The sequence below is a fragment of the Paramormyrops kingsleyae genome, chromosome 9, assembly GCF_048594095.1.
Source record: "Paramormyrops kingsleyae isolate MSU_618 chromosome 9, PKINGS_0.4, whole genome shotgun sequence".
Taxonomy (NCBI): domain Eukaryota; kingdom Metazoa; phylum Chordata; class Actinopteri; order Osteoglossiformes; family Mormyridae; genus Paramormyrops; species Paramormyrops kingsleyae.
The window spans coordinates 34,302,239-34,325,652 of NC_132805.1; the positions used below are offsets into that span (position 1 = coordinate 34,302,239).

The following is a 23,414-nucleotide window of genomic DNA, read 5'->3' on the forward strand; positions in this document are numbered from 1 at the left end:
ATCTTCCCCTGCTGTCTGGGGAGCTTCATAAACTCCGAATTGTGGTGGCAGCACTCTCTGAGGTACGCAGACTGGGGAGTTCCCAGATCTCTGTAGGTGGATATACCTACTTTTGGTTTGGTTGGTCTGTTGGCTTTCATACTCAGGGAGTCCCTGTTGCTGTAGTGGATCGGCTTCTCCTGATGGTATCTCATGTCATTCCTTTCAATGAGTGTATCATGAGACTCAGACTAATGGGCGTTTCTTGTCTGTCATCTCAGTGTATACTCCGACCACAGTGAGTGATATCTCTTTGAGGGAGACATTTTACTCGCAACTTCACTCGGTGGTTGAAGGGTGCCCACAAGGTGACACTCCTCTGGTCATGGGTGACTTCAATGCGACCACTGGCACTGAGAGAGCTGGTTATGAGGATTGCATCAGTGTCCATGGGTCTGGTGACCGGGGTGAGAGTGGCTCCATGTTCCTTGACTTTGCGAAAGGTCATGGGCTGCAGGTCGCTGGATCCTGGTTTGTTAGACTTGGTGTTCCAGTACTGGTGGTGTAGCAAAGGAGATCGATCACATCCATGTAGGCAGATGCTGGAGGCTCCAGCAGAACTGCAGGGTCTACAGAAGTGTCCAGTTTGTGAATTTTTACCACAGACTTGTTGTCGCTACTCTGAAGATTCAGCTTAGATCCAGTAGACTACCACCTTCTAGGAGAATGAGGCTGAGCTTGGCCAGACCCCAAGATCAAGCTGTTTCTGATGAATTTCCACACGGTTTGTGTGAGGAACTTGCAGACTTGGGTGCAACTGCTGACTCTAATGTGATGTTGAAGAACTTCCATGATAAGACCATGACTTCAAAATTAATGTGCCGCATTAACGTAATAAATTTCCTAGCTTTACTTTAAAATGACATTCTGTATTCTGCATTTCCTCAAACTATTTCACAAGCCACTGACCTATATAATGGACTGCTTGTAGATATTAACTCATCTTTCCCATGATTTCATAAGCAGTTTTAGGAAGGAAGGATAGGCTATTCGGACTTGTTATGGTGTCTAATGTATTCTTAAGGGTCAAATTATGATATCTTAGAGTCAAAATAATGAGATTTAGATTTAGGTGAGTAACATGATTCCAAAAAAAGACGAACATGACAATACATTTATGAATTACAATTAATCTGACATGTTGTTCACAGTAAAACAAAGAAAGTAACCATTATAATGTTTATTAAAAGTAATACAGCATACAGATCAAAGCACATGAATGAAATGACAGCCTTAATATTAAATGCAAATCACATGCTACCCTGCTTTGTGCCCTTAGCTGACTGGGATAGACTGCAGGCCCCCACCACCCTGTCCAGGAGGAACAATCACACTCTGACATAGAGAATATATGGAATATGTAGTCCCAGAATTAAACTGTATATTGTAGGGTATCTTAAATGATACGGTCATATGATTCCTTCATGGTAAGTAAAACTGATTATTATTCTTTTACAAACGTAGAATAGTATTAAGGCTTAGGTTTATCATACAAGATTATAAGGACCCTTTAAAGACACTGTTAGTCTCATGTGCACAAATGGGAAGATACACCTTTATTTGGGAAAAACACTTATTTTTTTTGCAACTTTGTATGCATTATTAACTTTCTGCTTTAGCTTTTCTTTAAAGTTACAGTTGAGGTCACACCTTTCTGCCATCTCTCTGCAAAGTTTCTCTTCCTTTTCCTTACCCCGCCAGAAATTCTTGGTTTTACTAAAAGACTTCTTCCTCCTAATCTCCTCCATCTTCTCCCTGATCTTGGCCTCTGCCTCCTCATACATCTCCTGCGTGTAGAAGCCTCCCCCATTCAGGGCCATCATGTGGACAATAGTGTCCAACAGCTCCTTCACTTGGGTTCTGTTGGACATGTCCCTGTTGTTGAAGACGTGGTACCTGTCCCCACACTTTCTGATCACCTCCTTCAGAGTGGGGTGGGCATTGCTGACAAAGTTCTGAATGGTTTGGTCTTCAAGATCATCTCCACGAGTAAAGACGATGACCATGAATTTGCTTGCTTCTTCACCAAAGATCTCCTGTAGAGCCTCAACACATCTTTGCTCCTCATCTGTAAATCTGGTCAGCTGCATCACCACCAGGAAAACATGTGGCCCTGGACAGGAGAACTTAATACATTTCACTATCTCCTCCTTTATCTGCTCATTGGGCTTTTCTGTGTCAAACAGACCTGGGGTGTCCACCACAGCCACCAGTTTGTTGTTTTCCACTGTCCATTTCTTTACAGTGTCTGTGGTAACAGAGGTGGAGCTGGGATGAGAGATTAACTCTTTCCTCCCCAGTATGGTGTTTCCCACAGCACTCTTTCCTACTCCAGTTTTACCCAACAAGACGATCCGTAGTTCTTCATTGTATTCATATCCTAACAGAAATAAAAACATACACAGATCGATTGCAACTTATTAGAACTAGAAATTTCTATTGAAACATTAAGTAAGACACATAGCAAATGAAACTTATCACCTGTGGCTGGTGGCTAAAAAAATTTAAGTGGTGAGAAGATCATACATGTTACAATGTTACATAATATTTCCAAAGAAGAGACAAAATGTGTTTTTAAATGACAATAACATTTTAGTAATGAGTTACTTTAAAGTTACTTGTTTCATAATTTAATCTTAAAAACACTGGTGGTACTGGCTCCTCTAACTTTATAGATCAGCCACCTCTGTCTGACAGTGAGAGAGATCATTCACGGCAAAATGACTTACTAATTATTGAACAAATGAGACACTCGGTTTATTATAACTGAAACTATAAACTGAAAATAGAGTAAGAAATATAAAAACAAACCTTCCTCTGCTGAAAGACTCATTCTCCTTGATCTGTAACATGCTAGAGCCAGCCTACCAGGAAGTCTTTGTGTGTCCTACATATGTTTCATTCCTCATGAAATCCCTCCCAGGTGCTGGAATTGTTTCAGTCTCAGAAGCTCCTCCCACACACTGACATTCTCTACACCATAAACATTTACAGTAAAAGGAATTTGTCAGCTAATTCAATTAAGCATGTTGGAAAATCAAGCTAGAGCTACAAGAATCATTTAAGGCAAAAATATCAGCAGGCATCTGTGAACAATGGCAATAGGACTTTTAACTACAGTACTGTATGTGTCTTTAGCTGTGTACTATGCAGTGCCGGGTTCATCTGTAATAAGCCAAACGTTACTGTATTACTGCAGTGCCGGGTTCATCCGTAATAAGCCAAACGTTACTGTATTACTGCAGTGCCGGGTGCATCTGTAATAAGCCAAATGTTACTGTATTACTGCAGTGCCGGGTTCATCTGTAATAAGCCAAACGTTACTGTATTACTGCAGTGCCGGGTTCATTTGTAATAAGTCAAACGTTACTGTATTACTGCAGTGCCGGGTTCATCTGTAATAAGCCAAACGTTGCTGTATTACTGCAGTGCTGGGTTCATCCGTAATAAGCCAAACGTTACTGTATTACTGCAGTGCCGGGTTCATCTGTAATAAGCCATATGTAGCCATATGTTATTGAGAAACACCCACTGAGTTGCACCCTTACCTCTGGTTATTACATGCTAGTCTGTTAACATAAAATCCTGCAAAGGAAGAAGTTACTCACTAACTGTGCATTTAATTACTTGGCCACTAGGTGGGGACAATAGACCCCATATGAATCCTGCAAGAACAAATGAACAAATGATTGTGTTCAAAGCCCCTAACATATATGCACATTTCTGTGCATAAGAAGAAATTGATAAACAACCTTTTATGCGTAAAAATGTGCATATGCATGGTTTATGCGAAAAACTATTCCTACACACAATTTATAATTGATAGCCTGCTGGATTTAAGGTAGTCAGAGGTGGACATTTCAGGTCCAGAAAGTAAAAATCCAGACCAAGATTTTATTTCAACCAACCACTTGAGTACTATGTGACTGTGACTCTTTTTATTCAACTTGTTGGTTGAAACAAAAGCCTGGTTTGGATTTTTACTTTCTGGACTTGAAATGTCCACCTCTGAAGGCATAAAGTCCATTCAAACTGGAGTACCTTACATCCGGCTGAGCAAGAGATCCGGCTTCGTGATACAGGCCCCAGCAGTGGGTTGCACCATGAAACTGACTATCGGCAGAAAGGGCTACCGCTCTATAAATGCACAAACTGTCTGTGATGCCAACCTCATTACATACTGTGTGCAAGTGGCCTCTCTCAAAACATGACAGTTACATCCTCATACAGTCTAGACTTTGTCCAGACTGAAATAGATTGAGATATACAGTACAGGAAGGTTGCCGGTAGACTCTGGATAATAACGTGGCTAATGATACCTCACCTTAGGCCATCGAATCAGCAGCAGCGCTACAAAGCAGCACACAGCAGAACAAGGAATGTGGTGGAGAGGTGCATACCGTAGGTGTTGAAGAAGCAGTGGGCCTGTTTGCAGAGGCTGTTTAAATTAACGCCTACAAAAATGCTAATCTAAACAAATTATGTCTAGGTAAATAAGCTGTGAATAACCTCTATACTGTAATTTATGGTGCAACCATTTTGTCACTGACAGGTATAATAACAGAGCCAGACGGAGCTACAATAGTGGCAACTGCCTGTGTTGATCTCCACAACATGGCCTGAGCTTGGAAGGTACCTCTGGTGGAGGATGGATGGGAGGTGGATGGGGGCTTAGACATTCCCCTGCACCATGAGACCAGCTGCCAGGCCAGTTTCAGTCCCACCTCCTATAGTCCCCCTATCCTCCCCAACAATATCCCTAATTAAGGAGGAGTTTGGCCCTACATGTGGCTCTGGACCCCCTCCGGTTTGCACTGTTTTTGGGAAGTGCTCTGCTGCATCCATCTGGAGGTCACTGCATGTCTTCCTCACCTCTTGTTGTCCCTCTGCTCCACTCCCTTAGCATTTACGGCCACAGTGTCCTCCCATATCTGCTGATTCCTTTTCATTGTCATTAAATAATTAAATTTAGACACTGACGTCAGTTTGTGTTCTCTGTGTTTCATGAAAAGAATTATAACCTCTTCATTTGTGAGCTTTTCCTTCCTGTCACGTTCCGATAATGAAGGAGCCAGGAGACGGCATGAGGACAAACAAATAAGGAGTTTATTAAAGGAACGGGAGCAGGGCAAACAAAAGCAGACCACTTGGGGTCAAACAAAAGGCACAACTAGCGATAGGAGAAAGAAAGCACTGGAGCACGCACTAGGGCGACATCAAAGAGCGGACTGGGGAGCAGAGGACTGAGGGACGCTTTATAAAGGGCAGCGGAGCAGCCGAGACGAGAGGCACCTGGGGTGATCCACACGAGGGCTGTAACAACAGGTGAGACCAGGCAAGCAAGGGGTAAGACCAAACCGAGACACAGCAGGCCTCTCATGTGGGCCCCTGTTGGTACCAGAGGCCACCTCAGGACAGGGGACAGGAACCAGGGTCCATGGTGTGGGACTCAAGGCCTGTTCCAGGGGGTCCCAATCCAGGTCATTCAGGTGTGTTCAGGATCTGATGTGAGTTCCACCTTCTTCTTCCGTCTCTGCTTCTTACTGTGGGGACAGGAAATTGGCTCGGGGAAGCCGGCAAGTGAATTATTGGCCGCTGGCTCAGGGAGGCCAGCGGGCGGATTGGTATCCAGCTCGGGGAGGCCAGCGGGTGGATTGGTATCCAGCTCGGGGAGACCAGTGGGCGGATTGGTATCCAGCTCGGGGAGACCAGCGGGTGGATTGGTATACAGCTCGGGGAGACCAGCGGGTGGATGAGAGGTGAGCTTCGGGGAACCCGCGACCACTCTCCTCACCTCGCCTAACTAATGCCACATCGTCATAACCTCCTGAGGATCGAAGTCTGGGATCAGTCAAGCGAGTCTTTTACCCACAGATTGAAGAACCGTTGCTGCACAGGAAGGCAGGAACAGGTGTGAGGGCAAACAAATACGGGGTTTATTAAATGAACGGGAACAGGACAAATAAAAGCAGACCACATGGGGTCAAACAAATCATACAACTAACGATGGAAAAAAGCCCTGGAGCACTGGCATTGACAGGACAGTGTAAACATGCTGGATAAAGTGGCTAAGTGTGAGAATGTGCGTCTCATACTGCTCCTAAGGAAGGGGGAAACCGTCTTAATCCTCTGCCATCCCTAACCTAAGTTCCCATAATTAGGCTAGCTGAGCTACCTAAACCCTGACAAAAGTACAGAGGTTGGCGTCCGTCCCTAAACTGGTGTCTTTAGACAGGGAACAAACCTAGGTAAGACATGTAGATGCGTGCACAGTCTAATCTAACCCCTCAACCTTATGAAGCAAATACTGTAAAAAGGAGTTAATCTCATGGCAATCGTATACTCTCAAAACAGGTCTCTCCTAAAACAGCACAACAGAAACCGAAAGCAGCCCAACAGACAAGCAGCTCGATCGCACCAGGCAGGAGAATGCCGACCCCATTGTTCCTCTTGGCATGCTTGGAACTTAGCCCTTACCTCACCGTTTGGGTCAATTTGACATGAAAGAAATATATATTTTAAGTAAGGTTTTCATCTGTTTTCTGTGTGTCTAGGGAGATTTACAGCCCTGAGGCTTGAACTCTGCTGCCATTATGTGGTCAAAAAAGTCATTCAGGGTAAGAAATGGTCATTCATAATGAAACAGGTGGAGTGTATTAATTAATGTGAAAATTAAATTATAAAACGTTTAGTATTGGGGTGAATTTGTTTCCAAAACAGCATATGGAGAGTACAGTGGATATAAAAAGTGTAAACACCCCTGATAAAATGGCAAGTGTTTGTGATGATAAATCATTTCAAAGCTTTTCCCACTTTTCACATAAGCCTGGCATTTTACATGGTGGTGCAGTGGCTAGCACTGTCTGGGACCCGGGTTCGAGTCTCTGCCTGGGTTACATGTGTGTGGAGTTTGCATGTTCTCCCCATGTCGTTGTGGGGTTTCCTCCAGGTACTCCAGTTTCCCCCCACATTCTCAAAACATGCTGAGGCTAATTGGAGTTACTAAATTGCCCATAGGTGTGAATGGAATGTGAATAGAAGGAAACGTGCTATATTGTGATTCATACGATTCCTCAGAAATGTGTAAGGTGGATACAGTTGCAACCGGGTATGACAAAATATTGTCATATGGGCCATCAGTACTTGTTACGAAAAGTAACACTAGTTTCCAAACTACTTCATCGGCTCATAAAATCAGCCATATTTAGACTGATTGGCTAGTGCTGGTCAGCACTGGTCACTAGCTGATCGATTGGTGCATCCCTCATAATTACAGATTTAAAACTCTTGACGTGTGGTGTCATCACATAAAACTTCAGCTCATTGTGGTATGATGTTAGCTTTTAATCCTGAAATACAGATGATTCATTTCTACATTAATAGTATTACACTTGTTTTTATATGAACTATAAACACACCTGAACTATATGAACTAGAAAATCAATATTAAGAATTCCAAAGGTTGCCTGAATGACAAGGTGGTCTACAAAGGTTGCCTGAATGACAAAGTGGTCTACAAAGGTTGCCTGAATGACAAAGTGTTCTACAAAGATTGCCTGAATGACAAAGTGGTCTACAAAGGTTGCCTGAATGACAAAGTGGTCTACAAAGATTGCCTGAATGACAAAGTGGTCTACAAAGATTGCCTGAATGACAAAGTGGTCTACAAAGGTTGCCTGAATGACAAAGTGGTCTACAAAGATTGCCTGAATGACAAAGTGGTCTACAAAGGTTGCCTGAATGACAAAGTGGTCTACAAAGGTTGCCTGAATGACAAAGTGGTCTACAAAACAATACAATCTGACTCTTTATTTTTCTTTTTCATTGCCCCTTTAACTCTGTCCAGCATAAAATCCACGTTTTTCAGAAGCACTGTCACCTGTCTGCGATTGCTGGTGTCCCTGTTGTTGAAGACATGGCACCTCTTCCCACATTTCTCCACTAGGGCTTTGAGTTCTGTCTGAGCATTCTTTAGGAAGTCCTGAATGGTGATGCCCTCCAGATCATCACCATAACTGAACAGAATTATCATGCGCCGTGTGACGTCTCGGCCAAACATGCGTTCAGTCTGCTCCACTAACTTCTTCTCTCCCTCTGTGAAGCGACCCAACTGTAACACTAGAAGATAAACACAGGGACCTTCTGCTACCAAGGACCTACAGGTGTCAATGTGGGGCTTCGGATCAGGGAGAGAGTCACCAAAGAAGTCTGGTGTGTCGATGACAGTGACCTGTCTCCCCTGAATGGACTCTGTCTGTTTTTCACACTTTGTGGTCACTGGTTTGGTGCTGAGCAAGGATTGGAACACATTTTTGCCCAGTATGGTGTTTCCACAGCAGCTCTTCCCTGAGCCTGTCCTGCCCAGAAGCACCAGTGTGACATGTGCTGCTGAAAGACAGATATGTCTGTAAAGTGGCAGCATGAGATATTAATCCTGAAGTTCATGACTACATGCCCGTAACACATAATACCACATATATCCACCTTTCATCATTGTTTATCCAGTACAGGATCATGAAAAGCATCTTGACACACACATGCACACACACTCTCTCACACACACACACACACGCACACACACACACTCACACTCTAATGGCCTATCATGGTGTTCTGTTTGTATTTCAGTTAAATCTAAAGCTGACTAGATTCACTTCTCACAGTGGTAGTTGAAATTTCCCTCAGGAATCTCTATTGCAGCTTAGAAAACTTCTGCATGTATTAAATATTTATTTTTTCTGTGCTATAATTGCATTTTTATGCTGAAATTCACTATAACCAGTTGGAATAATACATGAAAACTGAAAGTGCTTTTCGTGTAAAGTCAAACAACAAAGTGACATTGTCTAACAGGAAGACGGAGAATTCTGAACCCTTACCGTCAGCTGCTGCCATACCGGTCCTGCTGCTCTCCGAGGATGATGAGAATGTGCTCTGATCACGGTAGCACTGGGTAAAGAAGAACCTTCTCCACTGCTGGGATTGAGAAGAGACTGATATATTTCACTTACTGCCAAGTAGGAGGGAGGCGGGACTACTGGGGAGGAGTGGAATCATTTTAGGTCACAAAAATACTGACAGAACCTGAAAGAACCTGAAAGAACCTGAAAGAGCGGTAACAGACTCCGCTCCTCTCCAGGGAACAATGAATCTCAGCAAAGACACAGGTTGGTCACTTGTAGCATCTACTCTTTTCATCACATTTCTATGCTAATTCATTTTTGTTTTGTGTAATTAGACACGTACTGTATAACAACACTATAGATGAAGGTTTATCTTTTAGAGCAATGTACAGATACAATTCAATAATTGTCAGTTATATGAGTTAGTTGGGGGGAAATAAAGAATTTGTTTATGCTTTTCAAATGGTCTTTTTGGGTCTGTGTGTGAGTTTTTAATGGCCCTGTTTACACTTGGTGATCAGATCATAGGTAGACAGCTGAAACACGTCGCCGTTTGCACCCGTGTCTCTCATGCATGTCCAAGGTGTCCAGCTGATGACTTATGTTACAAGTTACAATACTACTGAGAACAGTTATTGTAACGTCCTTGTGAGGGACACATCCTGGATGCATTTGTGTTTACATTACAAAAAAAATGCGGTCAAATGCGTCCCAGACCACCCCGGCAAGTGGTTTGAGTGACCGGATAACAATGCGTCTTGGTGGTCGTTTTCACTTTTATTTAGCTCTGTCTACTTCCGATCCAATCAGCCAAGAAGAATTTTAAGACCAAGTGTAAACAGGGCCTATGTGTAATGCTTAGGCATTTAAAAAGCACAATATAGTTATAAATAAATATACTGTAATGTAGTTATTTACAAACACAGTGTGGTTACTTTCATTTTCAGATAAACAGAGGCCTAGCGAAGATCAGGTTTATGAGCCATCGCACCACTTTGACTGCCCCCAAATTAGGATTGTCCTGCTGGGCAAAACAGGAGTGGGGAAAAGTGCAGTTGGCAACACCATCCTGGGCAGGAAACAGTTTCCTTCTGCACTCAGGAGTGTGTCAGTCACCGGCCAATGTCAAAAGGAACATGCTGTCATATCTAATAGACACATTGCTGTGGTGGACACTCCAGGTCTGTTTGACACAGAAAAGCCCAATGAGATGATAAAGAAGGAGATGATAAGATGTATTCAGTTCTCCTCCCCAGGGCCACATGCTTTCCTGGTGGTGATGCAGCTGACCAGATTCACAAAGGAGGAGAAGATGTGTGTCGAAGCTCTGCAGGAGATCTTTGGTGAAGAAGCAAGCAAGTTTATGGTCATCCTGTTCACTCGTGGAGATGATCTTGAAGACCAAACCATTCGTGAGTTTGTTGAAAATGGCGAATCCACTCTGAAGGAGGTGATCAGAAAGTGTGGAGACAGGTATCACGTCTTCAACAACAGGGACATGTCCAACAGAGCCCAAGTGAAGGAGCTGTTGGAGATTATTGACCGCATGATGGCCCTGAATGGGGGAGGCTTCTACACGCAGGAGATGTATGAGGAGGCAGAGGCCAAGATTAGGGAGAAGATGGAGGAGATTAGGAGGAAGGAGTCTTTTGGTCAAACCAAGAATTTCTGGCTGGATAAGGAAAAGGAAGAGATTCATTACAGACAGAAGGCAGAAAGGAGTGACCTCAACTGTGCCTTTGAAGAGAAGTTAAAGCATAAAATGAAGAATGCATACAAAGTTGCAAAACACATCTTCTGTACGAAGAAAGCACCTCCCAATTTGAGCAGATGAGACTGGCAGTGCCCTTAAATGGTCCACACAATTGTATATGAAAATTCTAAGGTCTAATACTCGTCTATGTTGGTTAAAGAATGTCATTTGGATTCAACATCAAATCTGTCTTTTCATTCATATGATTTAATCTGTATGATATATTATTTTTAAGAAACATTTTATAATTTTATAATTGCTACTTTCGTTCTTTGACTGTGAATTTGTGAGATTAACTGATAGCAGTAAATTCATTGTTTTAGATTCATGTTATTCAACTAAATCCAAACCAGAGTAATGTCACTATAACAATTATAACAAGAATAATTCATCTTTCGTTTTTAAAACTGTGTATTGGGTACAAATTTTCATCGTTCTCACACCTTCCTTACGTTGAAACTTCCTTACGTCGAGCCAGATGGTCATAACTCAAGGGGGATCTCTACATAAAAAATCATCAAATATTAACCTCTGAAGTTGGGGGGAAACCTATTACTGAAGAATATTGCAGATGTTATTTGAAGGTGAGCTGCCCATTTGGTTTCTGTTCCAATAAACCATTTCAATGATGCAATAACAATAAACATTTACAGTAAAATTATAACTGAGCAGCTGATTCAAACACGAAACATGATACCAAGCAAGTTGTGGCTACAAGAATCATTTAAAGTGATAATATCACAGGCATTTGTGAAGAATGATACCAGGGGCTCTATTTTGACAATGTAACACAACCTTCTGATGGCTGTATTGTACTGTTATCCCTGACATATCTATATATTTACACGCTCCACCTGCAATAGGACTTGCAGGTCCAGGACAGGACTATTTAGCCATCAAAGAACTCACAGATAGACAGAAGTGGACGTCATCATTAGTTGTTGTTGGGCACATTATCTGTCATAATGCCAGCTATCTTGGATATATGCATCTGCAGCTCTGCTGGTCCAAAGACCTTTTTGTGCATGAAAAAGTTAACTCTCTAAAAGGACTCTCTGTAAAGCTTTGGAATTTCTCTGTACATGCAGTAATGTCTACCTGGCATGTCATACTTTCTGTGTAACTGCCTGTCTTTCATATGTGTATAATGGGACTTGGTCCAAACAAATATACTCTGTTCAGTCTCTGGAATCTCTTGCACACTTTGAGTAACACTCTAGTGCAGATTTGATGGAAGGCTGATTAGTACTTTCTGGGCTGGTGCAGCTTGCCTTCTGCACACCTTATTGATTTATCACATTAACATGTAAATCGTATCATAACATTCCAGATGTAGGATTATATAATGGTGGTCTGGGATTATATAATGGTGGTCTGGGATTATATAAATGCAATTTCACCCGCACATGGGCTAACAGGAGATTAAAACTGACAAAATGACACCGCTGTGGTCTGTATGCATCAGTAAACAGACACGATTACTAGTGCATTCCGATGTGCTCTGATCATCCTCATTCCATGATGGCAGCAGTCCATAAAGCCTGACAAACTTAGGAGTGGCAAAGCCAAACCCACACAAATGCAGGCCTGCAAGAATATCTGGAATGTTCTGCACTTTAAATTTCGAAACTAGTGCCCCCCTTAAAAAACACTGCTAGATGAATGTGAAAACCTAATCACACATTAGGCTCTCACTCATCCAATTCACCCAGGTGACACTGATTGGGCTGATTGTCCTTGCACACGGCACCATAGCACAGTGAACACCAGTGTGTGACAATGACTCTGCCCACTCCTCCAGATGCAGTAAAGCTCTCAGTAAATAAGTGAGTGGGGCAGTTGCTCCTTGGTAGGCGTGCAGCGGTTGTGAGCTGACCCTTCACAGTAAAATGGCATTGAGAGTAATCACTGAAAACCTCCGTCCCGCCACCAGAGGTAAGCAAGGTGCAGTGCTGCTATATAAGAAGGCATTGTAGGTAAGATCGGAAAAATAACAATGAAAAATAAACACATCACTTCCTTCTCGTAAGACATAATTGTCATTATATTTCCTTCTGCATTACACATTCAAAACTGTATGGGATACTTGAGTTAGTTGTGGGAAAGTGACAGCAAATGCTACATGGACAATAGGGCAGGTCATACAATAGGTGGACAATCTGGACAATAGGGCAGAAGGCAGGGTGGACAATCTGGACAAGAGGGCAGAAGGCATGGTGGACAATCTGGACAATAGGGCAGAAGGCAGGGTGGACAATCTGGACAATAGGGCAGAAGGCAGGGTGGACAATCTGGACAATAGGGCAGAAGGCAGGGTGGATAATCTGGACAATAGGGCAGAAGGCATGGTGGACAATCTGGACAATAGGGCAGAAGGCAGGGTGGACAATCTGGACAATAGGGCAAAAGGCAGGGTGGACAATCTGGACAATAGGGCAGAAGGCAGGGTGGACAATCTGGACAATAGGGCAAAGACAATAGGTGGACAATGTGGACAATAGGGCAGAAGGCAGGGTGGACAATCTGGACAATAGGGCAGAAGGCAGGGTGGACAATCTGGACAATAGGGCAGAAGGCAGGGTGGACAATCTGGACAATAGGGCAGAAGGCAGGGTGGACAATCTGGACAATAGGGCAGAAGGCAGGGTGGATAATCTGGACAATAGGGCAGAAGGCAGGGTGGACAATCTGGACAATAGGGCAGAAGGCAGGGTGGACAATCTGGACAATAGGGCAGAAGGCAGGGTGGACAATCTGGACAATAGGGCAGAAGGCAGGGTGGACAATCTGGACAATAGGGCAGAAGGCAGGGTGGACAATCTGGACAACAGGGCAGAAGGTATTTTGCTGTAAAAGGGTTACATGGCAGTTACCTGCATGTTGGAAAAGTTTAAGAAAGTTAAAAATGTGAACCATCAACAAGGCCATTTTTGGTCAATTTTTGTTGAACTTGCCATATCCACCAATCAAATAAAACATTCCCTAGAAATCCAGCTGGCAAAAGACTCCAGCTGGTCTACATAATCGTGACAGCAGCACAGAGATCTGCTCATAATGGCTTCAGAGTCTTGTGTTGATGTTTATACACCATATACAGCATGAAGTAGCCTTGACTGGATCTATTAAAATGATTCTGGGGTTGGGACACTGATACACGGTAAACAAAGTGGGAAAGTCCAGCCACGACCATCTGCTGAGCTGGTCAAAATTCTTCCGTTCAGGTAGATGGTCGAATAACTTACACAAGAAACTTACACAAAATATATTTATACATTTACTGAGAGGTTTGATTCTGAACTAACCTGTCAGGGTCAGCCCCTGCTGTGGTCCTTCCGTGTCCCTTCCCCGTTTGGCCAGCAGGTGTCGCTGGTCATCCCGTTCTTTATGTTAGTCTTTGTTCTCCCCTGTTACCTGTCTGGTCATGTGCCTCAATTTGTTGAGCATGTGATTGGCTGTGTTCCCTTCTGTCCTGTGTTTGAATCCCACTGCCTCTGTTTTTGTATTTTTGATCCCTAGCGTTTCATTTGAGTTTCTCTAGTTCTGGTGTTTGATTTTGTAGTTGTTTTTTGTTTTGTTCCTTGTGGCCCTGCTTGTCTTTACCTGTCTGTAATTCCCCAGTGTTGGTTCCTTATTCCTTGGTTAGTTCTTAGTTTCCCTGTTTTTTAGTTCCCTTGAGTTTAGTAGTTAAACCTGTGCCCCGTTTCCCTGGTCTTTGTAAATTAGCCTCACCTGTCCTGTGTTAGTCTCGTTACCCCTTAGTATTTAAGTCCCTGTATCTGTTCTGTTTGCTAGTGGTTCATTGATTGTGTTTGATGGTTGTTATGTCAGATATTCTCAGTATTAGATGTGTATTTAGTCTTTGTTATTTAGTCTTTGTTATTTAGTCTTTGTTATTTAGTCTTTGTTATTTAGTCTTTGTTAATCCCCTTTTAGTTTTTGACCCTCGTGGTCTTTTTGGTTTTGTTGTGTTTGTAGTGTTTTCTGTTTTGTTTAATAAACCCCGTTTTTGTGTTCTTCGAGCCGCCAGTGGGTCGTCCACCTTTTTTTCTGTGTACACTATGCCACGTTCTCATGTCCGAGCCGCTCGGAACCATGACAATAACCAGCTTAAGACATGCAAAAGTACCCGCATGGGCATCCTGATGAAGACTGAAACTTGAACATGATATGAAAAGGGAGCATGAGATAAGTGTGGTACGAAACCAGAATAACCAGATTAGCTGGGAATGAGAAGAAAGACAAGAAAAACATCCAGGAGCTGGACAGCACAGTAAAGCTTTTAATGCATCTCAAAGAAGAGCATGTTTTATCTTAATATGAAATATTTGACTGTTAGTAAAAATAAATGTAGTATGTTGTATTTTAAATAAACTATATTCACGCAATACCCACTTCCCAACATATTCAAAGAGGAGTAGACATAAGCATAAAGCAAAAATATATAATATAAAAGCACTTAATACACCAAATTACAAGTATTATCTGAAGATTGATGTTATATATTTATATACTACAATGAAAAATTCAGTTCAATTCAAAGTGTCAGCAGAACTTACACAACATTGAAATTAAAATCTTAAATGTATACAGCTTTACTCGGAAATACTGAATATTCAGGAGTATTCAGAAATATGACCATTTATTTCTTTACAATCCTGAAAGCTTTTGAAACCTTCATCTTGAGTTTTTGTGAGAAACTCAATTTGAGATCAGACTCCTCAGCCTTAATTCTAGCTTCCTTCAGCTCCTGCTCAAATTCCATCCTGATTACAGATAACCTCTTTTCAATCTCGTGGTCCACCGCACTTCTCAGCTGTACTGCAAGTTTTTCTGCTCTCTCTAATCGCTCTTTCTCTAGTTTTTCTCGATGGAGTCTTTTCTTCTCTATGGCTGCTTCCTTGATCTCCTCCTCCTTCTCTCTGATCTTTGCCTCTGCCTCCTCATACATCTCCTGGGTGTAAAAGTTGTCTCCATTCAGGGCCATCATCTTGTCAATCATGTCCAGCAGTTCCTTCACTTGGTCCCTATTAGACATTGTCTTGTTGTCAAAGACACAGTATCTGCCCCCACATTTCCTGATCACCTCCTTCAGGTGTGAGTTGGCATCCCTGACAAATTCATGAATGGACTGGTTTTGGAGGTCATCTCCACGGGTGAACAGGACAATCATGAATTTATTTGCTTCTTCACCAAAGATCTCCTGCAGAGCTTCAACACACATCTTCTCCTCATTAGTGAATCTGTTGAGCTGCATCACCAACAGGAAAGCATGTGGCCCTGGGGAGGAGACCTGGATACATTTCACTATCTCTTTCTGGATTTCGTTGTTGGGCTGCTCAGTGTCAAACAGGCCTGGGGTATCGATAACAGCAATTGGTCTGTCAAATACTATAGCATGTTGCTTTAGACATTGGCTGGTGACTGAAGCACTTCTGAGTGCAGATTCAAACTGTTTCCTGCCCAGGATGGTGTTGCCAACTGCGCTTTTCCCCACTCCTGTTTTACCCAGCAGGACAATCCTCATTTGTTGGCAGTCAAAGGGGTGTTGAGGTCCTTCTTGTTTGCTAGTTTTACCTCCAGCTGTAAGTAACCATGCTAATGTGTTAAACTTCTTTAACAATTGAAGGTACAACAAGATGCAAAGCTATATAAACATACCTTATCCATCAATGTTAATCATCAGTCTGTTTATAGATAATGCAGCGAAATAATCCAACCAAAAAAAGATCTCACATTATAGAGTCTAATAAAAAGGACCTCTAAATACATGGTACACAGTTAAGCCAGTTCAATAAATGCATGTTGAAGACAATTTTTCAACGCACCTTTCTTTATCTTCAGAGCCATTTTTCCCTGAAGAGAGCTTGCAGGAGAGGTGTGTCAGGTCTTATAAAGATATTTATATGCCACCTGGATGTGACTCCCCTACGGTGCTCCCACCCACTCCTACGTGACGTGTTAGCGATGACCACGCCTCCTCCAGCTGGTATTCCTGTAGACACGGTTACAAGCTTAGTATGAGGTATGAACATGGAATCCAGCATTGTGTGTCTTCAGCAGAACACACAAACCATACTGCCATGCGTAATAACACGGCAACCACGGTTGTGAAAGCGATTGTCAACAAAAACAACAAACAGCTTAAAACCTAAAGTAAACCTAAAAACAAAAAGACAAAAGCAAATTTAATTATATAGCACCATTCAGACACATGGGCAATTCATGGGCAAGTGCTTTAAAGTAAATTTATTTTTCATCCCCACAGTGTAGTACATCACACTCACACACACACACACACACACACACACAAATCAGCCTCGACATAAAACCTTTTCATTCTACTTTGCATACAAACAGTATTTTTTAGTCAGTTTATGACGTTGCTCTTAAAACAGAAAGGGAAATCTAAAGCCTATTTGGCAAAAGGCTCTACAAATAGATGCCTGACAATCATTGAAAGTGCGATAGACTGAAAAGACCTGTTAAGTTATTACTCATCAACGAAATAAAAGAAATCTTGCAGATTGTGACATTTTTGACCCATGAGCTGTTTGTCAATGTTTTAAAATGAAATGAATCAAGGAACAATGACCCCTCGCCTTTCCCCTTCCTCCGCTTCTCTGTGAGACTCCAACTGAATTGGTTTGATTTTAGCTGTGCATTCTGGGAGTCTGTAAACCGTCACGACCAAAGCTGTCATGTTCTTTACAATCAGAAAGGAATAGTATTGGTTCTCTATTGAAAAATTCTCAATTGAAGCCCTAATTTTAACATACATTAAGACTTTGCCAAACAAAGCAGAAACTATACTATACAGAAGTGCCACCGACTTTATGGGCTTGGTCTCATCCGAGATGATAGTAGCACAGTGGAACTGTGTTATGTGGTCAACATTTCAAAAAGCCAGACCACCATGTTTGTCAGCATTAGGTCCAAAGCCAGCATCTGTCACGGTGTGGGGTGTGTCAGTGCCCATGGCATCTGTGAGGGCACCATTAAAGCACAAAGATATCTACAAATTTTGGAGCAACATATAATGGCATCCAGATCCTTTATCAGGTACACCCTGCAGGTGTTAGGGACAGCACCCGGAAGCAGGCAAGGGAGCTGTGGATTCAGACAAAGGACTTTATAACAGGAGAACACGCTTTTGAGATGCGGGTTGAGATTTTGAGATGCGGGTCGTCTCATAGCGTAATAGAGTAACTTGTCTCTCCTGTGATACCCCAGGCCTGGTATCAAAGTACATGCTTGCCTGACACATTGGTGTAAGAAGTATGAACAGTCAGGATTGCAGACGGTCCACGGCTCGGTGTTTTGGCTGCATCCTCAGTAATCATGATTCGGACATAACACTCATGAAAACTGCTTTTTGCATTATTTATATATGTTACTTCCATATACACAGGTTGTTGTTCTCATATTTGATGTTTGACCAAAGTGTTTCTGAAAATGATATATTTATGCTGTTTTCAGTATCCTATAATTACTGCTGATGGCTTATTTTTTTACTGTATGATTTTCCACTATTTATGAAAGCATATGGTTTTCTAATTTATATAACACGTTTGACCTTCCTTTAACTACTACTAACATTATGACTTTCCCTATAATACCCAATATATCTGACAGATTTTGAAAATGAAACCAATTTATGTGCCTGCAGACATTCATCGCTTCCTGTAGATCAGGTTTGTCAATCACTGGTCTGGCGGCAAGTCGCCGGCCGCGAGCGGCTTCTAGTGGAGCGTGGAGCTGTGGCAGGGAAACGCATTTCGGTTCATAAAGGGAAACCCCGCCTACGTGATAAATGGCGATTAGCTGAGGGTATTTGTGTGCCGAGTAAGACTGTACCTCCCATTAAGGGCATCCGCCCCCTGGTAAAGTCATTATCACTCTGTGAGACTGTGGCGAAAAGTGCAGTTTTGTCCCTGGTGCAGAAACAGAAATGGTTAATAGTAAGTATTCTTTTTTTGCAATTTTCTATGCATCGATTAATGAATTAATTTTATGTACTTTTTAAAACATACTTTTGGATAGAACAATTATGTTGACAGAACATCCTATAAAACGATACATACTGTAGGCGCATTAAAAAATTTCGTCATGTTTTTTTTTATTATTTTAAACCCGTATCTATATTTCTATTATTATTAGGTATAACGGAATCGTGGCGATCGAATTACAGTAGTAAATTAATGCGCAATTAGCCTATACTGTTTAATTCTAATTTAACGTTACTTAATGAAAACTATAAACGCAAAGAAATTGAGACAAATGACTTAATCATCAACACTGCTTTAGGCTGAAGGCCAGGACCTGTGGTCAGTGATTAAATACCAGAATTTTATTTTACAGGGCTGTTTAACCTGCCTAAACGAGATGGTGCGGTAGTCCAGTTTTAATAATAGGTAAACATTAATTAAGTCCGGTTTTACTCACAGCGAAATTAATTTAAAATGGCTGGGGAGAAAATCCCTTACTGACTAATATATTTAATTACTTACTAAGCAAGCAATAAAAGATGCAAAGAGTTTGTTATTAAATAAATCAAAAAGAACTAATTGCATACAACTATTTGTCTCCGTTAGACTCGTATCCACGAAATTAAATTCTGGGTTTGAATCCACTGCCCCCCGCCAAAAAGCAAACAAAATATTGTGTTGAAAAAAAAAAAATGATTATATTGTTTTAGCAGTGTATCATTCATACGTAAATATATGCACTTATGTAAATGATACACATTTGGTAAAATATCTCTGTGTAAACAAGAGAATATACAGTTGTTAATTTCAAGATCTCATTGTTTTTTACACATTTTTACTGGAAATCAGGCATGGAATTGTAAATTATGTTTACAAACTTTTTTCTTTTTCTTTCAGCTGTCGCACTGGTGCTGCTGGGCAGGAGAGGCTCGGGGAAGAGCTGCTGTGGAAACACCATACTGGGCAGAAAAGGGTTCCAGTCCATCCTCAGCACCAAACCAGTGACCACAAAGTGTGAAAAACAGACAGAGTCCATTCAGGGGAGACAGATCACTGTCATCGACACACCAGATTTCTTCGATGACTCTCTCCCTCATCGTAAGCACCATATTGACACCTGTAGGTCCTTGGTATCAGAAGGTCCCTGTGTTTATCTTCTGGTGTTACAGCTGGGTCGCTTCACAGAGGGAGAGAAGAATTTAGTGGAGCAGACTGAACGCGTGTTTGGCCGAGCCGTCACACGGCGCATGATAATTCTGTTCAGTTATGGTGATGATCTGGAGGGCATCACCATTCAGGACTTCCTGAAGAATGCTCAGACAGAACTCAAAGCCCTAGTGGAGAAATGTGGGAACAGGTACCATGTCTTCAACAACAGGGACACCAGCAATCGCAGGCAGGTGACAGAGCTTCTGAACATGGTGGATGTTATGCTGGACAGAGGTAAAGGGGGCCCAGTTACCCAGACACCACAGCTAAGTGTAAAGAACACCAGGTATGTGGAGAAGCAGGAGGCGCAGGATAGGAACAACGACTCAGCCGTTTGGAGAATGGAGATAGAAGGGAATGATTCTACGTATCGTGTCAAAAGGAAGGCGGGAATGAGAGAAGGTGATGATGGCAGCCTTCAAAAGCGGGATACTATTGGTAGAGTTGCCGGACCGTCTCCCCCCCCCCCCCCCACCCCCACCCCCCAACCCCCCTGCCTATGGGCCTGGTCTGATTGGGAATGATTTATGAATGTGAGCTCTTTCAAGTTAAGTTATATATGCAAGGTTGCTGGATGATAGTCTCATTTTAAGCTCTAAGGAACAAACGAGACAGAAAAACCACAGGAAAATGTTTATATTGTTTTAGTACTTTATCATTCATACTTAAATAATGGCAACATGGAAATGATACATTTTTGACCAACATCTTTGTAACCAAGGGAATATACAACCGGTTATTTAGAATCTCATTGTTTGCAGACAGTTTTACTGGAAATCAGGCATGGTGTTGTAATTATCTTCACAAACTTTATTTTTCTTTTAGCTGTCACACTGGTGCTGCTGGGCAGGAGAGGCTCGGGGAAGAGCTGCTGTGGAAACACCATACTGGGCAGAAAAGGGTTCCAGTCCGTCCTCAGCACCAAACCAGTGACCACAGAGTGTAAAAAACAGACTGAGTCTATTCAGGGGAGACAGATCACTGTCATCGACACACCAGATTTCTTCGATGATCCTCTCCCTCATCGTAAGCACCATATTGACACCTGTAGGTCCTTGGTAGCAGAAGGTCCCTGTGTTTATCTTCTGGTGTTACAGTTGGGTCGCTTCACAGAGGGAGAGAAGAAGATAGTGGAGCAGACTGAAGGCGTGTTTGGCCGAGCCGTCACACGCCGCATGATAATTCTGTTCAGTTATGGTGACGATCTGGAGGGCATCACCATTCAGGACTTCCTGATGAATGCTCAGACAGAACTCAAAGCCCTGGTGAAGAAATGTGGGAACAGGTGCCATGTCTTCAATAACAGGGACACCAGCAATCGCAGGCAGGTGACAGAGCTTCTGAACATGGTGAATGGTATGCTGGACCGAGGTGACAAAAAGAATGCTGGAATGACAAAAGCTGACAATGAAACAGGTATGCCAAGACGAGAATACAATACAGGGGTACGGGAACGAGACCTGGAAGCACAGGTGAGCCACACTGGTGCAACAAAATCTCAACATGACTGGAGAGACAGAACTAAAGCAAAAAGCACCTCAGTGACAAGAGGCAAATACAGAGATGAGGACAAAGAACGTACAACTATGTGCGAATGTGTTTTGTTGTAAATAAAATAGTTAAATTTGATAAATTAGATTCAACACTGGTTTTCAGAAAAATGTGACCCTTTTGTCACACTGAAAGGATATGTACAGATAGACACAGTGTCTGGCAGGCTACATGCCATGTGTTAAGCCATGTGTTAAGCACATGCCAGGTGTTAAGTGGCTAAAGATGCCAAAAGAATGATTCAAAATAAAATGTAAATACTTAATTACACTATTAACTGTCATGTGTTTTAAAAAACTGGCTATTATTAATATTATTGCACTAAGATGAAAGTGAGTCACCTGAGTTAAGACTCAAGTGGCGTTAATGACAGGTCAAGTTCTGTCTTTAAACTGAGTTACTGTACTTGTAAGTGGTTAGTTAATACCATGCAAATGAGCTTAATAGAATCAATTGCAATGTCATGTTTTTTTTTTCATTTTTGAATTTGAAATGAAAGGAGGATGTCCAAATAAAATACACAACAATGGTTTTGTCTTTTTTATTTAATCTTTTCTGTTTAATGGACATTTACCAAAAATAGAACAATATTAGATAATTCCCATTAAATAATGAACTCTATTATTCTTCAGAGAACATTGATATACCTAATGGAACTCAGACAGACTTGTTTGCTTTATCCAAATGTTGGTTGGAATAGTTCTTCCAGGTAGGATTCCTTGAATTCCTTGCAAACTTGAACATTCCAGTTGGTTGGCTTCTGTCTTTATCAGCTGACTGTAAACAGCGTTTCATTGTTTAAAGTCTGGGCTTCATGTAAGTTCAAGGCAGTCTATCAAAAAAATCTCTCACAGCAATGTACAGTCAGACCATAAATACAAAGTTTTTCAGTTTTTAAGTTCTGTACATTACCACAATACATTTTAAAAGAAACAAGTCAGATGCAGTTGAAGTGCAGACGTTCAGCTTTAATTCAGTGGGTAGAACAAAAACATTACATAAAAATGTGGGGAACTAAAGTAATTTTTCTACACAATCCCCTCCTTTCAGGGGCTCATAAGTAATTGGACAAATTAATGTAACTGCAAATAAAACGTTCAATTCTAAAACTTAGTTGAAAACCCTGACATGACCAGACGCTGGGTTTTCTCCTTTTTAATGCTCTGCCAGGCCTTTACTGCAGCAGCTTTCAGTTTCTGTTTGTTTGAGGGTCTTTCTGTCTGTAGTTTAGTCTTTAGCAAGTGAAATGCATGCTCAGTAGGGTTGAGATCAGGTGACTGACTTGGCCAATCGAGAATATTCCTCTTCTTTGCTTTAATAAGGTCCCAGGTTGCTTTTGCTGTGTGTTTTGGGTCATTGTCCATCTATTATGAAATGCCGCCCAATCAATTTGGCTTCATTTGGCTGGATCTGAGCAGACATGATGTCTCTGAACGCCTCAGCATTCATTCGGCTGCTTCCATCCTGTGTCACATCATCAAGAAACACTAAAGACCCAGTGCCACTGGCAGCCATGCACGCCCAAGCCATCACACTGCCTCCACCATGTTTTACAGATGATGCAGTGTTCTTTGGATCATAAGCTGTTCCAGACCTTCTGCATACTTTTTTCTTTCCATCATTCTGATACAGGTTGATCTTGGTTTCATCTGTCCAAAGAATGTGCTGTCTTTTTTAGATGTTTTTTTGCAAAGTAACTCTGTAGGCGGGTGCACTGGGCTGGGCCTGCATCTTTAAAATGACACTGGATTTCTGGCAGAAGAGAAGGGGATCTTTAAGGGGAATGGAAGAAATGTGATTACCATAAATGCAATTTTGAGGAGCCCTTAATGGCAGCAGCTGATGAAGCTTACTTCCATGTTCTAACCACGTATCCCCGGGTGGAGTCTATGCCGTATGATGTAGGGAATATGGCCGGGACACCCCCCCCCCCGACGGCCTACTGGGTTAGGTTTAGGGTTAGGAGTTCAGGAT

The 23,414-nt window shown here is 42.1% G+C and overlaps 5 protein-coding genes across 7 annotated transcripts; 2 read left to right on the forward strand and 3 right to left on the reverse strand.

Moving 5' to 3' along the window:
* Window positions 1-1,204: 1,204 nt before the first annotated feature.
* LOC111843934 (GTPase IMAP family member 9-like) lies at window positions 1,205-4,955 on the reverse strand. The gene is made up of 3 exons (XM_072716882.1): window positions 4,912-4,955; window positions 2,851-3,012; window positions 1,205-2,419 (listed from the first exon to the last, which is right to left on the reverse strand). The coding sequence occupies exons 2-3, from the start codon at window positions 2,870-2,872 to the stop codon at window positions 1,596-1,598; spliced, it is 846 nt and encodes a 281-aa protein (XP_072572983.1). The 5' UTR covers window positions 2,873-3,012; window positions 4,912-4,955; the 3' UTR covers window positions 1,205-1,595.
* A 1,526-nt stretch (window positions 4,956-6,481) lies between these two features.
* Window positions 6,482-9,034, reverse strand: LOC111843943 (GTPase IMAP family member 7-like). 2 transcript variants are annotated; one of them, XM_072716883.1, is made up of 2 exons: window positions 8,919-9,034; window positions 6,482-8,427 (listed from the first exon to the last, which is right to left on the reverse strand). In XM_072716883.1, exons 1-2 carry the CDS (start codon window positions 8,932-8,934, stop codon window positions 7,823-7,825), a joined length of 621 nt encoding a protein of 206 aa, XP_072572984.1. In that variant the 5' UTR covers window positions 8,935-9,034; the 3' UTR covers window positions 6,482-7,822. The 2 variants fall into 2 exon arrangements, with proteins under 2 accessions (XP_072572984.1, XP_072572985.1); XM_072716884.1 differs by having other exon boundaries at window positions 6,482-8,424; window positions 8,919-9,003.
* Window positions 9,035-9,145: 111 nt separating this feature from the next.
* On the forward strand, window positions 9,146-11,886 carry LOC111845334 (GTPase IMAP family member 9-like). The gene is made up of 2 exons (XM_023814680.1): window positions 9,146-9,206; window positions 9,890-11,886. The coding sequence occupies exons 1-2, from the start codon at window positions 9,185-9,187 to the stop codon at window positions 10,774-10,776; spliced, it is 909 nt and encodes a 302-aa protein (XP_023670448.1). The 5' UTR covers window positions 9,146-9,184; the 3' UTR covers window positions 10,777-11,886.
* A 3,068-nt stretch (window positions 11,887-14,954) lies between these two features.
* LOC111845383 (GTPase IMAP family member 7-like) lies at window positions 14,955-16,639 on the reverse strand. The gene is made up of 2 exons (XM_023814775.2): window positions 16,521-16,639; window positions 14,955-16,275 (listed from the first exon to the last, which is right to left on the reverse strand). The coding sequence occupies exons 1-2, from the start codon at window positions 16,540-16,542 to the stop codon at window positions 15,335-15,337; spliced, it is 963 nt and encodes a 320-aa protein (XP_023670543.2). The 5' UTR covers window positions 16,543-16,639; the 3' UTR covers window positions 14,955-15,334.
* A 1,927-nt stretch (window positions 16,640-18,566) lies between these two features.
* On the forward strand, window positions 18,567-21,969 carry LOC111845392 (GTPase IMAP family member 8-like). 2 transcript variants are annotated; one of them, XM_023814786.2, is made up of 3 exons: window positions 18,567-18,653; window positions 19,578-20,327; window positions 20,715-21,969. In XM_023814786.2, the coding sequence occupies exons 1-3, from the start codon at window positions 18,644-18,646 to the stop codon at window positions 21,497-21,499; spliced, it is 1,545 nt and encodes a 514-aa protein (XP_023670554.2). In that variant the 5' UTR covers window positions 18,567-18,643; the 3' UTR covers window positions 21,500-21,969. The 2 variants fall into 2 exon arrangements, with proteins under 2 accessions (XP_023670554.2, XP_023670561.2); XM_023814793.2 differs by having other exon boundaries at window positions 19,578-20,291.
* The last annotated feature ends 1,445 nt before the right edge of the window (window positions 21,970-23,414 follow it).